Raw genomic sequence first — 13,632 nt, 5'->3', positions numbered from 1 at the left:
CATGAATAATTACTTGGTATTAATGGAAAGAAGTCCTTACGTGCAGGAGAATAGAACTAGAATTCCCAATTAGCCATTAAAGGATTCTTTTAGAACAAGTATACATAATCTAAATATAATCAATATGAAGAAAATGGAATGATTGCACACACTTTGGATATGCTAGGGTTGTGACTGAAAAACCAGGCTAGCAATGAGGTCAGGATTCAACTCACACCATAGAAAATTGTGAAATTAAATGCAACCAACCTGGCCATTTAAGAGAAAATGTCACCAGGGAAGCTGCCCAAATGTTGTAAAAGGCCAATTGATTCACAAGTTACATGATATTTCTTTCAAATTGTAAGAACAGTTTTGTGTAACAAAAGGGCTTCCATTAGAAGTTTCACAATTGATTCTTATTTTTGATGCACTATGACAATTTTAGATACATAGATACATAGAACATACAGTGCAGAAGGAGGCCATTTGGCCCATCGAGTCTGCACCGACCCACTTAAGCCCTCACTTCCACCCTATCCCCGTAACCCAGTAACCCCGCCGAACCTTTTTTGGTCACTAAGGGCAATTTATCCTGGCCAATCCACCTAACCTGCACGTATTTGGACTGTGGGAGGAAACCGGAGCACCCAGAGGAAACTCACGCAGACATGGGGAGAATGTGCAGACTCCGCACAGACAGTGACCCAGCAGGGAATCGAACCTGCGACCCTGGCGCTGTGAAGCCACAGTGCTAATCACTTGTGCTGCCAAATTTTGGTGAAAGCAAGGGGAACAAAGACCAAACAACAGGAAAAAGTCATGCAGCCAGGATATTAACTGTAAATTACTGGAATATAAAACAGCACTTTTGTCTTGTATTTGTTTTTATTTTAAAGATTGGCTGAGAGAGCGAGGGACAAGCAGAGATAAAAACAGTGAGAACACAGATCGCTAGCTTGTCCACTTGAAAGTGGCAATCACACATGTTACTGAAGTCACTGGGGCTACCAAATTGTTGAGTGAAAAGCAAAAGTACTGAAAAACCGAACAGAAAAACCTGGGCCCTGGAATAATCCACCTAGCATCAATGTGCCATCCATAGGTCCATGCTGGTAATGCCCAGAGTGGGTGGTCAATCTGACTGCCTCCATCTCTTCCACAGTCTTGTCCATGGTCAGGAGGCCCTTGAGAGGGAGCATGTGCTGTCCATTGGCTTGAGTCTTTTCACGACCAGGGACTGGAGGACATATGTGAACACTAGGAATAACAATTATTTAAACTTACCTTTCCTTGCTTTCTGGTATTTCCCTCTTCGATGTGCCCCTTTTGATGGCATTTAAGGCCACCTATTGTCCTTACTGGTTTATTCAGAAAGGCCTAAAGGATCACGTGATGCGGGCATGGGAAGAACAGCTTTTCCACAGGCTCCGGAGCCGCTTGCTTTATAATCCGTAATTTATCCTGATTGCCTGGCACAAGTTTGCCGAATCCATGACCTAACATTTGATGTCTGTCCCATGAAGACTTTTGGATTAATATTGGTGAGAATATGCAAAAAAACCTGAAGAGACCCAATGATAAAAGGGCGCAGTCGGATTCAACAGGGGTGGAGCTGGCTTTTCAATATAATGGCTTGATCCTCGAGCGATCTTTAAACCTGGTGCTCTCTCAAATGTTCTCAGAGGTGCTGAAAATGATGACTACCAACATTATCCGAGTTATTGACCATTGACTTGTCGAACTGACACAAAGCCTAAGTGCTCACGAGACAGAGTTGCAGAATACCAATAAAAGACTTGATGAAACAGAGGAAAGAATTCTGAATGTTAAAAATGTTGCTCCTCCAATTGAAGCTCATATTCAATCGTTGGAAAGCCAGCTATGTGGAATGTCAGAAATCCTGGGAGACTTGGAGAACCGAGGTCCGAGAAAGATGTCCAAGCTGTCGGTCTGCCTGAGGGAGTGGAGGGTATGGCTCCTATTAAGTTCTTTGAAAATTAGCTGCCATCCTTTCTTGGGCTGGACGTGAAGGCTGGGAGTTTCAAATTGGAAAGGGCTCACCATATCGCGTCTTTGAGGCCAAAGGACAATCACCGTTCCAGACCAATAATCATTCGTTTCCATAATTTTAAAGATCGCCAGAAAGCCCTGGAGAAGGCAAGGCGTGTTGGGAGCTGGCTCCACAAGGGTGTAAGATTTCCTATTTCCAGGACTTTTGGTGGCAACACAGCTGGAGCGCCGACGCTTCGATGAAGTTCAAAGGCAACTCAAGGCAGCTGGAGTGGATTATGCCATTCATTATCCTGCAACCTGAAAGTGATATCCGCCGACTCTATTAAGTCTTTCGATAATCTGCCAATTACCCTGGCCTCCATTAAGTCCGTGAGGAGCAGGGAATTAGATTGATATTCTGCCGCCGGAGATCCTCAAATCCTCAAAAGCTCTAAGCTGGACTCTCTCCCTATTATGGTGTTGTTTGTCTGATTTTATTGTCATTTAACCTGCTTAAAGGAAGATGTTAATAATTGAGGCCTGTAATAAATGTCTTCTTCTGGTCCTTGAGTGTTTTAGGGTCTCTTATTATCCTTATGTATGGTAGTTGTGCCACATGCCAGTTATCCATTGTATTTACTGAATTTCCGAGTTAGGGCGACTCGGTGGTGCAGTGGGTAGCTTGTTGATAATGACAGTATGAGTGAAAAATAACACAAGGGTTAGTCGTGTGGGTCCTCACTTTGGTTGAGGAATGTTCCTTTGAAATGATTATGGTCGCAATTGTTTTGTATTATTATTATATTGCGGTCTCTATGTTGTTGATTAAATTCTGATCGGCGCAGACAGATCTTAAACTGTGAAAGAAACATGTTGGGGACATTTTGGTGCCTCTGATATGAATTGAGATGGGGGCGGGCTGTCATGGTGCACGCCTGAATGTGGCATGAAAACACTATCTTACTTTTCTTCTGGTGGTCTATGCAATGGCAGTGATTAATTTTAAAATTTGCTTTAGTTGGAGGATCTCAGGGGTGGGTCCCTGGAGTTAGAGGGTCTCTGTGGGGAGGGCCTTTAGTTAGGGGTTCTCTGGGAGGTGTTCCCCTATTCAGGAGGTCTCAGAAACCCCTATTCAGGGGTTCACGGGGGGTCCCCCTATCCAGTAGGTCTCTGGGGGTTTTCCCTATCTAGCGAGTCTCTGGCAATGTCTCCCATTTTGGTGGGGCAGTAAAGGGGGGTTTGGTAGGGGAGGGGTGGACAGGTTGTGCATTGTGGGGATGGGGGACGGTGGCCCTCAGGTGGACTTTGGGGTAACCCCCTTAAGAGGATATCCCCTTGGACCACGGTGAAGTCCACCACATCAGGGCCATGCTGCTAAATACCAGTGATGATCCCTGTCCATGTGATTCCCGGCCCAGAGCACTGGGGAATCACAAGGGCCTGGAGACTTTGATGCCGGGTCCGCTAAGTGGATGCAAATGGATTATTAGGACTCATTTGCATTCAATAGCATCCTACCGCTGGCGCATGAGTGCAAACCCCGATCCCGCCACTAGCTTGGGGGGGGGGGGGGCGGGAGCGCAGCGGTCGGTTCAGCACCTGGAGCGAACCTTAATTTCGGCTGGATGCCTGATTGTGATCGTTGTTGCTGGACAGAGAATTTGGTCTTTAGCCTTGGTAACTAATATTAATAAAAGACAAAAGATTTATACGATCTGAAGAGAAACCAGAGTGTACTGTGACTAACATTAATGAGGAAACATAGGGTGGTATATGGGATTATGCCAGTAACATTTCTATTTACAATTAAATGAAGGAAATTTCATTTAAGATACTGTACCGCTTGCATGTCACGCCTCATCTTAGCACAGATTTGATCCTGCTATATCCCTGATGTGCCTATAAAGCGCCTTGTAGTTGAGGGTGATTATATACACTGCATATGTGCCTGTGTTAAAATTCAATCCAAATGGTCTGGTGTAGTTAGAGCGCTGGAGAAAATCTTTGACAGGAACTTAGAACTTAATCCCGTGTTCCTAATTCTGGGTCTTCCAGATGGTAGAATTACTGATACTAATAAAAAAAGGTTGTACAACATCCCGATCTTTGCAACTCGTAAGAATCTCCTGGATTATGTTCCTAGATTAGTGGCAAACATCCTTCAATTCAAAACTGGCATAAATGTGTTATGGAATGTATTCCTATGGAATTCCTGGTTGCCATGATGTGGCGATGCCGGCGCTGGACTAGGGTGGGCACTGGACTAGGGTGGGCACCGTAAGAAGTCTCACAACACCAGGTTAATTTGAAGATTTATTTGAAATCACAAGCTTTTAGAGCACTGCTCCTTCGTCAGCTGAAGTCAGGTGTTGTGAGACTTCTTACAGTTGAATTCCTGACATTTGTAGTCTGTTCTAAATCTGATGCATTCCGTAGAGTGTGGGACCCCTATCTTAAATTTATAGGCTCCACCTTGTATGACTTGTTCCTGGGCTTTTCATGAACCATATTGTCTGGTACATTGTATTGTAAGTCTTGATCTTGCAATACGTAAACATGTGCGACCTGAACTGTTATCCTTTTGCACTTATATGGCTTTATCCTCTTTTCCCTCTGAATCTGTAATATGCTATTAACCTGTTAATGGTTTGATCCAGTATCAAAATTGGAGGCACTAATTCCTTAAGTATGCTGTTCCAAATTTATCCTGTCTTGTTTGTTCCTACATTTGCAATAATTCTTGTTCTGTACTGTACCTGCTTTACATTGTTAATAGCTTTATTTTTATTTCTTTGTTACGATATTTGTTAAAAAAATTAAAATCGAATTAAAAATAAATATTTAAAAAAAGAAAAGGCCTCATTGGAGAGAATAGTAACTCTCCTGCTTTTCCTCAGCCCTTGACACTGTGAGCAGCTTTTAATAGACATACAGTAGTGTGTAGTGAGGCCTCCAGAGGGAGGGTGGTGCTAAGACAGGATAGTGTCAGTTCTTCTCGCGGACTGTGCTTGACAGTTTGTTTTATTGAAGGTCTTTAGCTGCTGTTTGGATATCTGCACCCAGTCTGACAGCGTGAGAAGGTTGTGAGCAGGAGCTGATCTCATTTCAGAGCGAGAGAGAAAAAATAGCAATGGCTGCAGCTCATAAAGTCATCGTGTATGGAGGAAAGGGAGCTCTGGGAAGCAAATGTGTCGAGTTCTTTAAATCCAAGCAGTGGGTATGTAGCACATACAAGGAGGGAGGATCTCCCAGGCACGGGAAGGGCGCGGATAATTTAGTGGGGCAGTGAAAATAATGCTGCAAATTGCAACATGTCGCTTGTCATTTTTAACAATTAGTTAAACGTTAAATGGTGTAATTTGCCACCACACTGAATACATTCCGGTTCGTGATAGGTGAAGCTGCGGCTAGGTTAACAAGCAGGCCAAGTCTTTCAGATTGTGCTGGAGTTTCATTTCTCTCTGACTCTATATCACCATCTCGTTACTGTTCAATAACTTTTCTCGGTTGCAGTGGGTTGCTTCCATTGATCTCACGTCTAACGAAGAAGCGAATGCGAATATAATTGTGAAGATGAGCGATTCCTTCACTGAACAGGCGGACCAGGTAATGAATGTTCCAATAACTGGCGGAGCACATTACTGACAAATGCAGTTCAGGCGCGGAGCAGGTGGTGAATGTTACAATAGGCGGGATTCTCCGTTCCTTCACGCCGGGGGGATTGTCCGGTCCCGCTGCAGTGAATGGAGATTTGGCTGAGCTCCAAGGGGGGCGATTCTCCGATATTGAGGCCAAGTGTTCGCGGCGTCGTGTTTCACGATGGCGCAAACAGGGCCTGGGCACGACGGGCCAGCACGGCGCTGGAGCGTTCACGACACTCCAGCCTCCTTACCCGCCACGCCAAATGGGCGCAAACCCGTGCATGCGCATTTGGGCTGCGCCGTCCTGCGCATGTGCGGGAAACTTCTTACGTGCGCCGGCCCTGACCCAACATGGGGGCGGTGTTCAGGGGCCAGCCGTGGCGGAAAGTAGGCCGGGGGGGGAGGGGGAGAGGCCGGCCCGCCGATTCGTGGGCCCTGATCGCGGGCCAGACCCCTTCGGAGGCCACCCCCGGTGAAGGAGAACCCCTCGCCCCCCCCCCCTCCACAGGCCGCCCCCCCAAGCCTTCGCGACAAGTACCCGCTGGCAGCGACCAGGTGTGGACGGCGGCGGCGGGACTTTCATTTTTTTCGCCGGCCGCTCGCCCCATCCAGGCCGGAGAATCGCCGCTCACAGTTTGCGGCGATTCTCCGAGCGGCCCGGCGCGATTCTCGCGCCACTGGTTTCAGGGGAGGGGTGGGAGAATCGCATGCTGGGGCCAGGGCGGCGTGGCGCGATTCGCGCGGCGCTATGGCGATTCTCCCACCTGGCGTGGGGGGGGGGGGGGCAGAATACCGCCCCAATTTCTCCCTTCTTGCTGGCAGCGGCATCAAGGCGGACTCGCAATGGAGAATTCTCACTGACAAATCCAGGGGCAGGATTCTCTGATCCTGAGGCTAAATGTTGACGCCGTTGGAAACGCCGTCGAGCAACGGCCCCAGGATCAGCAATTCTGGCCCCTACAGGGGACCAGCACGGCACTGGAGCAGTTCACGCCGCTTCAGCTGCTAATCCGGCTGTGGAATGAGCGCCGGGGGATGCGCGCATGCACAGTGGGTCCAGCGCGATTTCCGCGCATGCGCGGTGTCTCCCTTGTCCGCGCCGGCCCCGATGCAACATGGCGCAGGAGTACAGGGGCCGGCGTGGAAGAAAGGTGGCCGGGAGACAGAGGCCGGCCCGCCGATTGGTGGGCCCCGTTCACGGGCCAGGCCACATCGGAGGCATCCCTGGGGGTCGGACCCCCCCCCCCCCCCCCCCCCAACACTCACAGGCCACCACCCGACCCTTCAACGCTGAGTTCCCACCGGCTGAGAGCAGGTTTGGACGGCGCCAGCCTATGACAGCCGCTTGGCCCATCCCGACCCGAGAATCGGCCGGCCGCATAGAGTGGCCTGCGACTGGCGCGGCACCAACCACGCCGGCGCCAATGGCGCCGATTCTCCGCTCTGCCGGCGTTGGGGCAGCGTGGCGCAATTCGCGCCGGTCGCGGGGATTGCCCGGCCTTGGGCTGAGAGAATCCCGCCCCAGATATCAAGTTATCTAAATCAGTGAAATTCTACTAACACGCTGCTGTCATGTCTGTAGGTTACAGTAGATGTTGCCAGCCTTCTTGGGGAACAGAAGGTGGATGCCATTATCTGTGTAGCGGGTGGATGGGCAGGTGGCAGTGCAAAGGCAAAATGTAAGTGTCTGCATTTTGTGCAGTTAAACAATAAGATATTAATTAAACTTTATAAGCAAAGAGAAACTTTTAAAAGTAACTTCCAAAGTATTCAGAAGTTCCACGCTGTTGCATGAATGTATGTTGGTGAGTTCTATTTTGTCAATCATACCGTACAGATTCTTAAACCTTCTCACAGGGCTTGAGTCAATGATACAGGTTTATTTTTAAATATCAAGGGCTAGATTCTTCTGCCCCACCCGCCGCAAAATCGCCACGGGCGAGGCGCAGACAGTGGAAAAGTCCATTGACCTCTGGTTGGATTCTTCGGTTGTCGAGTGTGTGGCCGAAAAATCCCGCACCAAACTTTTAACACGGGGGTGCCACAGTGGTTAGCATAGCTGCCTCCAGCACCAGAGACCCAATTCTGGCCGTGGATCACTGTCTGTGTGGAGTCTGCACGTTCTCCCCCTATCTGCGTGTGTTTTCTCCGCGTGCTCCGGTTTCCTCCCACAGTCCAAAGAAGTGCAGGTTAGATGGACTGTCATGAAAAATTGCCCCATAGTATCCATAGATGGGGTTGCGGGGGTGTGGGATCAGTAAGTATGCTCTTTCAGAGAGTCGATGCAGACTCGATGGGCCGAATGGCCTTCTTCTGCACTGTAGGGATTCTATGACATGGAAACATGTACTGTTGCCTTTCTTCACCTCTAGTTTACATGAGCCTGAACTTACATTGTTTGCTCATGACACACCCTAAATAATTTTGTCTATATATTGACAGATTCTGTACTTTATATCATGGAAAATAATAGTAAATATACCTTGTAAATATTTTAGACAGTTACTTACATACATATGAATATTAATGCAGATCTGAAGATGCCTGTCCTACACAGTGTGGAAGAATTGAACGGCTGAAGTTCTAAACTATGGCTGCACAGCCTTATGTCAAAGAAAATAGTTTTTCTTTAAAATATTTGGATTCCCTTCACTATTTCCTTACTTATTTGTAATGTACTAAGTAAAACATAATTTTCTAATGATTTTACAATACCTCATGTTTCCCTTTCCCTTCGATTTCTTTTGCTGCAGTTTTTCCTCTGCCTGCATATAGCCAACAGGTGACTGATGTTGTTTATTTTTCAAAGCTCTTTATAAAAACACTGACTTGATGTGGAAGCAGAGCATGTGGACATCAACAATCTCCAGTCATTTAGCTACAAAACATCTCAAAGATGGTGGCTTGTTGACACTGACTGGTGCAAGTGCTGCCTTGAATGGGACAGCAGGTGAGCAGAGCTTCTCCTATTACTCTTTTACACTAGCTGAACCCTTATTATCTTCCATATTCGCACCCGCGCCTATCAACTGTGTTAAATATGTTTGCTTTAACATAAAGTGCCACGATGCAGCATTTCTGTCATTTTAATGTTTCTTTTGCACAGTCACATTTGTGTAAACCATGATTGGACATCAAATTGGATTAGGCTCATTAATTTATCATGTGGATTCAGTTTTCATATTTGGATAAAAGTAGGGTAATGTGGATTTGTGCTTTTAAAATTTTATTTCTGTTCTAAATATTTGTCAAAGGACATTGGACTTGTTTGAGAGACCACCACCTACAAGTTCCACTCCAACACACACCGTCCTGACTTGGAAATATATCGCCGTTCCTTCACTGTCGTTGGGCCGAAATCCTGGAACTCCCTCCCTAACAGTACTGAGGTGTACCTACACCACATTGTCTGCAGCAGTTCAAGGGGGCAGCTCACCCTCACCATCAGCAGTTCAATTAGGGATGGGCAATAAATTCTAGCCTAGCCAGTGAAGCTCACATCTCTTGAATTAATTAAAAAAACAAATTCAGTCCCTTGTGGCAGATGGTGGAATAAGCATTTTATTAATGGATAGCTGAGCATAAACATTGGCCTTTGTATTTCCTGGTCAGAGTGGGATTTCCATGTATGGAAATAGCAGGGTGAGTGCAGAGAGCTCTGATGGGACAGCCTGGTAGCCTGGGTTTCCTAAATCATTGTGGAGTTTGAGAAAAAACAGTTCCAAGATCCAGCTGCCAGTATGATTGATGATCTAGAGGGCCACAATCAGGAACAGGCAGATAGAAATCATGAAGCATGGGATGGGTACAACATGATTCATGGAAGTGGGGGTGATCATGGTGGCATGGGGGGTGTCAGGAGATAAGGCAGATTGGAGGTGCCAGTGATCACTGGGTATTGGGTATGCAATTGTTAAGGGGGGAGGGGGTGTCTAACTGCATGTGGTACCAAACAGGATGAGTTGGAGAGACCAGAATAAGCACTCCCGCTCATCGTGGCCCCGAACAGTGCTAGAAATTGGGAAACCTAGCTGGTTGGAGCTGAAAGAGAAAAAGATTGAGATATTCAGATTCATTAAGATGTTTAAATAAGCCCATCTTTGACAAGAAGGGGGCAAGTTTGAGGCAGGTTGAATTCAGGTTTGAGATTTGCAAAAACATTTGCATCTCACTCACTCATGTTTGGTGGAAAAAGCTATTTCCACTGACGTAAGATTTATTATAACTAGAATGGGTGAATTATCCCTCCTGGGAGATAGAAACTAATGAAAGAACCGTATCTACCATACTAATCTGTAATTCTGGATTCAGAGTTCCTGAACATGAATCTTTATGATAGTTGAGTCTTCCTCTGACCTCACTATCTCTCTCTGAGGCTTCATATTAATGAGCCAATTTAACAAGACATATTTGAAAAGGACCAAAGAAATGTAAACACTTGTTTCTTGAATTCATAGAGCTATTGACAGAATGTATGTTGAAACAAAACCCACAAATGTTTCTCTTTTAATTTAATGGCCTGGCCATGCCCTTGGAACATGATTGTAAAGACCATTGATCGAGATTGATGTACGTCAAAGTAAATACTTGTCTTAGTTTAATAATTGCCAGAATTACATTGTCAATTTTACTAAGTTTAAGCTTTGACAACTCCAGTTGGATTCCTTCATCAAAACTGAAAGAAAACCAAACTCAGTAGCAGCGAATGTCTTTTACTGTAATCAACGTAATATTTTTGTCAAAAAAATTATTGTACTGATTACAAGATGGGGACAGGACAGAATATTAAAGTCATTGAGCAAACCTGTGTGAGTCAAAAAGGCTTTAAAAATCTTTTTTTCATATTTGTTACAGTTCTGAGAAAATACTTAGGAAATGAACTTTCAATGTTAGTGTAAGTTTAAGCCTTTGTTCCTGACTGATCAAGGACCACACAGGTAGAAGTGTGCAATAGATAAGCAAAACAGATTTATTCAATTTCATGCGGTAAGAACAAAAATGTGATTCTTAACAAAGGCGGTGGTGTATAGTCATGTCACTCAGCCATCACTTCCCGATCGACTGTGACACTTTTCTTCATTGTGTTCTGTTGACCAAAGGTCTTGATGGGCGGTCCCATATCCTCTTCTTTTTCCAAGAAGTGTGCGCGGAATGTTATCGGATGCCCCGATTTATGCTTCCCTTCCCAACCTTTTATCTTATTTGGTTATTACCTATGTGACTATTGCCTTGCCCCTTGGTTCAGTGTTCCCGATTAGGGTGAAACTCGTGTCCAAGCAGCATGATTGGGTTAAATTACTTCATTGTCCATCCATAACCATGAAGCAGGCCTGAACGTTCCTCATCTCTTTTTAAGATATTTCTCGGACAACAGAAATTTCTGATACATCTGCCCCAGGCCTGACGTGTAATTTGCTACATCTTTAGCTAGACCTAATTGTTATGCCTTGCAAATTCTAACATACATCTTTAACAAACATAATCTGAAAAATGATTAATGAAGCAAAAGAATTAAGGTACAATAAAATAATTAAAACAAGGTAAGCACAAGAAGAATATTAGAGACTGATTTAAATGAACAATCATACATTGCCAACCAGGTGTATAATGTTGCACCCCAAATATGTTTATACAACACATTCCTTAGCCTACTCGACATGAGCAGAGCATGGCATTATGGTAGTTCTTTCAGAATGTTACAGACAGGGATGAGAGAAAACTGAGCCCCAGGTTCCCTTCCCTTATTGTCCATGATCTGTATGTTTTATTTGGAAAGGTGTGTGGTCAAGATTTGTATAATCAGCAGCAAGATTTTGTGGGTTTAAATAAAGAATATTATTTATTCTCTCATTTACTCCAGAGGTTTAACACTATGAGGTCACCTCTCACCCTCAAACGTATATGAAAAATGCAAGGTAAATAGTATAGGGCATTTTTACAAGTTGTAAACAAAAGAATAATTCATTTGTAGGAACAGTATTCGTTACAGATCTGTTGAAGGCATTTACATTCCTGAAGAATAGTCTGGGTGGTTTTAATAGCAGGAGTTGTACATCAGGATTATTTCAGGATTCCCTCAGCAGTTTATGAAGTGAAGCACATTTAGTTTTCTGAGCAGCATGTCAAACTTCTCTACTGGCAGACTTTGAAAAAGAACCAGGCTGGGAAACTTTTAAGATGTAGCATTCTCCAGGTTTAAAAATGTGTTGCCCTACAGCCTTTTCTTCCTGCTGATGTCCTGCAGCAGGTGTTCATTATGGACTGACTAATTTCTCTCTCATTTGTAGATTTAAAGATTTGTGATCTGAAAGCAATTGATCATGTGAATGAAACTGACATTGTACACCCAGAATAGTTTGGAAATCCATGGCTATTTCTACACAATGGGAGATAGCTAAATGCTTTTCACATCTATGAGTGACTAGCTCATTTCTACAGATTTGTTTTGTGAAATATCGAGCTCAAAGACAGTGGGTCCAGGATTCTATAGGTTTTAAGTTTTGGGTAAACCACAGACAATAGCATGTGCAAATCCCACACACGGGTTTCATCTTGTTATGCCCATTCAAGGGGAGGACCATACTCATTATTACTCAATCAGGAACTTTCAGGAGAATTGAGGCAGAAATTGCAAATGTCATTTCACAGACATATTAGCAGTTTTGTTAGTGTCCATTTTTAAATAAAGACAGTTTCAGAAAATTATATGCCAAATGCAGTCCATGTTTAAGTTATGAATGGAACACTGTTATGACCACAGCAGACGTTATTAACTGAGCAAGCCAGTTCCCAGAAAGAAAGCTGTCTTACTGGTCAAAACCTTTTTTGTATTTTGAAAATTTTATGGGCAGCATGGTAGCATTGTGGATAGCACAATTGCTTCACAGCTCCAGGGTCCCAGGTTCGATTCCAGCTTGGGTCACTGTCTGTGCGGAGTCTGCACATCCTCCCTGTGTGTGTGTGTGGGTTTCCTCCGGGTGCTCCGGCTTCCTCCCACAGTCCAAAGATGTGCAGGTTAGGTGGATTGGCCATGATAAATTGCCCTTAGTGTTGGGTGGGGTTACTGGGTTATGGGGATAGGGTGGAGGTGTTGATCTTGGGTAGGGTGCTCTTTCTAAGAGCCGGTGCAGACTCGATGGGCCGACTGGCCTCCTTCTGCACTGTAAATTCTATGATAATCTATGAAAACGAGGAGGTAAAGCTCCTGATCCCAAAAGCATAGAGCTCAGGTAGCACTTTCAGGGTTTTAAAGATGAAAAGATTTCTTAACAAGAAAAAAACTTAATGCACATACGATTAAAGTTACACAGTTAAAACAGTCTTACAGAACAATTCTCAAGAAAATCTATTTGGTCAGAGCACAAAAGTAAATTATGTTCTTGTCAACAGCTCCCCTTGTAGATTTTTAGCAATTAAAAATCCAGTAATATTATCCAAGGTAAAGAACTTCTGTCACTCTAAAGAAAGTATACCGCACGACTCCTCAAACATTTCCACTCTGCTGTGGAAATCCAAAAGAAAGGTTGAGGAACAGACTGTTTTCTGAAAACAAAGACTTTTCTGGCTCGGCTGATTCAAATTCACATCTTTCACTCCTCCCAGCACAGATCTGGTCTCAAAACATCTCCCTCACATAGCCACACAACTCTGCTAAACCTCTTCCCTTATATTTCTTTTTTTCATCTCAGATTCCATTGTCCTCAAAGAACTCTTTGAGTTCAATTTTTGCAAGTATAAAAATCTTTCAGGTTTTCCTATTTTGTCCCCACTTTTGGGTCGATAAAATTGAATATATCTTGGTAAGCTGTAAAGTCCTGTGTCTCTTGGAACTTCCCATTGAAATCCAACAGCTGGAAAGTCAGGTACCTACTTACCTCATAATGCTAATTTTAAACCCAACCTACTTACTTGTAAATCCAAGCTCACCATAGCCTGCCATTGCAAATGCATAAACTTTACATCTTATTATCTCTCAGCTCTTGCAGACAAGCACATTAACCCTTTGCCAAATTAATTA

General features: G+C 44.5%; 1 protein-coding gene across 1 annotated transcript in view; it reads left to right on the top strand.

Annotated features, from left to right (window-relative positions):
• Nucleotides 1-4,994: 4,994 nt before the first annotated feature.
• LOC140408771 (dihydropteridine reductase-like) overlaps nucleotides 4,995-13,632 on the top strand; it is a 31,839-nt gene continuing 23,201 nt past the window's right edge. The window contains exons 1-4 of the mRNA XM_072496438.1: nucleotides 4,995-5,191; nucleotides 5,488-5,580; nucleotides 7,198-7,294; nucleotides 8,425-8,565. Coding sequence (XP_072352539.1) covers nucleotides 5,105-5,191; nucleotides 5,488-5,580; nucleotides 7,198-7,294; nucleotides 8,425-8,565 — 418 coding nt within the window. The 5' untranslated portion in view covers nucleotides 4,995-5,104. The remainder of the gene's footprint in view (nucleotides 5,192-5,487; nucleotides 5,581-7,197; nucleotides 7,295-8,424; nucleotides 8,566-13,632) is intronic.

This window comes from Scyliorhinus torazame, chromosome 3 (genome assembly GCF_047496885.1).
Source record: "Scyliorhinus torazame isolate Kashiwa2021f chromosome 3, sScyTor2.1, whole genome shotgun sequence".
Classification (NCBI taxonomy): Eukaryota; Metazoa; Chordata; class Chondrichthyes; order Carcharhiniformes; family Scyliorhinidae; genus Scyliorhinus; species Scyliorhinus torazame.
This window is presented reverse-complemented; position numbering and strand designations above follow the sequence as displayed.